Below are 2,355 nucleotides of genomic sequence, written 5' to 3' on the forward strand. Positions count from 1 at the left end.
GCAAGTTGGGGCTGCGCCCTGGGTATGATTGGACTCTGTCAGCACTTGCTGTCCGTGTTGTCCTTTGGCAAGAGAGGATGGTCCCAGGATTGCATCAGCCTGGTGGTCTGGTGGGGTGGGCGGGGGTGCTGGATTGGGTCCAGGGTTCTGACCTAGGTGGATGGGGAAATGGTCCTGAACTCTGCTCTATGTCACTGACTCTTGGGTTTCTATGGAATTTCCATCTTATGCTGGAAGCTTCTTTTCCATGTGGGAAATGTCTCTGTCCATATCTGGGAAGTGCTGTAGCCCCAGTTATATTTATCTGTGTATATAGTTATGTATGTATTTATTTATTTTATCGTTCTCTACTGTAAGGATACATCATTCGCTTTTTGGAGATGTGAAGAAGCTCATTACTGATGAGTTTGTGAAGCAGAAGTAAGTCTGTATGGTGTTGCTGTGTTCCATGCATTTTGCCTGTCTTCGAAATGAGTGATAAAGCTATGGTGCATGTGCATGTGCCTGTGCATGTTATATAAGTGCATATGCAAGTGGTAGCTTATTCCTGAGGTAGTGGCAGAGAACATGAGTACACGTTTACCGACCTACTTGTGCTCTCATATATGCCTTTGGAGCAGTTCTTCAGGGGAAGGATTGTCATCACCAGTATTGTATGTGTGAGGAAACTGAAACTGACAGAGGTGAAGTAATTTGCTCAGGGTTATACAGGCAGCAGATAGAAGAGTTGTATTTAAATCCTGACTTCAATACCTTGATTCTTTTTACTATGCTAGCTGGGGATTCATAGAAATTAATTTCCATAAAGAAATGCCATAGAAGGTAGCTTTAGGCAGCAATGTACTGTCCTGGAGTCTTGACTTGAACATCTCATTTCGTTTTCATAGCTACTCTGCAGAATAGCTGCCATCATCCCAACCCCAGTATCAGTTGAGGAGCCTGGGGCTCAGAGAGTAGAAGTCTGAACATGGCCCTGGCTGGTAAAGGACCCATTTGGATCTGAAGCCCAGTCCTCCTGACTTTTCTGGCCAGGTCCCACCCTGTTCTTGGTCCTTGGAGAACATGTGTGCACTCACGCAGCTGTACCAGCCCACATACCTGTATGCTCACACACAAATGTTCGAGAGTATGCATTGAATCCGCTGCTCTTGGTTGACTGTTTTGTCCCATACAGTCATTTCCTAGGATGGACTGTACCAGGGTTCAGCCAGGCCACGGATGAGCCCATTGGTGGGGTGTGTTCAGAGCAGGGGGCCTAAAGAACTGGCTTCTCTATTTGCAATACACCCAATAGGAATCTGGGTTATTGTGACAGGGGCACAAAACTTGTGGCCTTCCTATGAAGAAATACTCTATACAGGCCCCTTGTACCTCCACATGGCTGCTGGGTAGGGTCAGTGAGATAGGGCTGAAGATTGGAAGAAAAGCTGCAGTAGTCAGTGGGGGAGTTTGCCACCTAAATGCATGAATGGGCCATTAGTGGTCTTATAGACATAAAGGCTTTGACCCTCTCTTTTCAAGGTACCTGGACTATGTCAGAGTCCCTAATAGCAATCCCCCTGAATATGAGTTCTTCTGGGGCCTGCGCTCTTATTATGAAACCAGCAAAATGAAAGTCCTCAAGTTTGCCTGCAAGGTAATTGGAGAACTGCCCAAGCTTGGCATACCAAGAGCATGGGGTGCCACTGTCTGGGGTAGGCTGTGTGCAGAGCAGTCTGTGGTTCATGCATGAACATTCTGAAGCCTGTATTAATGTGCAAACACTTTATTTGAATCAATTAATACTTACAACTGACATGTCATTGCCTTACTGCAAGTGAGAATACTCAGGCTCAGAGGTTGTTAGGTGTCATGTCCAAGGTCACAGAGATAGTAAGTTTCAAAGCAGAGCTGAAATATTAGGTATGAGCCTGGTGGGCTCCCGTCTATGGGGTCGCACAGAGTCGGACACGACTGAAGCGACTTAGCAGCAGCAGCAGCAGTAGCAGCATGGTATCATAATTTGCATAGAGCAGGCACTTGGTGCTCAGATTTAGATCCTTCAGATGGTTGTTCTTCCTGTTGTAGGTACAAAAGAAGGACCCTAAGGAATGGGCAGCTCAGTACCGAGAGGCAATGGAAGCAGATATGAAGGCTGCAGCTGAGGCTGCAGCTGAAGCCAAGGCAAGGGCTGAGATTAGAGCTCAGATGGGCATTGGGCTCGGCTCTGAGAATGCTGCTGGGCCCTGCAACTGGGATGAAGCTGATATTGGACCCTGGGCCAAAGCCCGTATCCAGGCAGGAGCTGAAGCTAAAGCCAAAGCCCAGGAGAGTGGTGGTGCCAGTGCTGGTGCCAGTGCTGGTGGCAACTTTGGT

At 47.6% G+C, this 2,355-nt stretch overlaps 1 protein-coding gene across 1 annotated transcript in view; it reads left to right on the top strand.

Annotated features, from left to right (window-relative positions):
• LOC104991004 (melanoma-associated antigen D2) overlaps window positions 1-2,355 on the top strand; it is a gene marked incomplete at its 3' end in the record, with an annotated part of 8,535 nt that extends 6,180 nt beyond the window's left edge. The window contains exons 9-12 of the mRNA XM_010843380.1: window positions 3-22; window positions 358-420; window positions 1,522-1,636; window positions 2,068-2,355. Coding sequence (XP_010841682.1) covers window positions 3-22; window positions 358-420; window positions 1,522-1,636; window positions 2,068-2,355 — 486 coding nt within the window. The remainder of the gene's footprint in view (window positions 1-2; window positions 23-357; window positions 421-1,521; window positions 1,637-2,067) is intronic.

Source organism: Bison bison, unplaced genomic scaffold (genome assembly GCF_000754665.1).
Source record: "Bison bison bison isolate TAMUID 2011002044 unplaced genomic scaffold, Bison_UMD1.0 scf7180017847481, whole genome shotgun sequence".
Taxonomy (NCBI): Eukaryota; Metazoa; Chordata; class Mammalia; order Artiodactyla; family Bovidae; genus Bison; species Bison bison.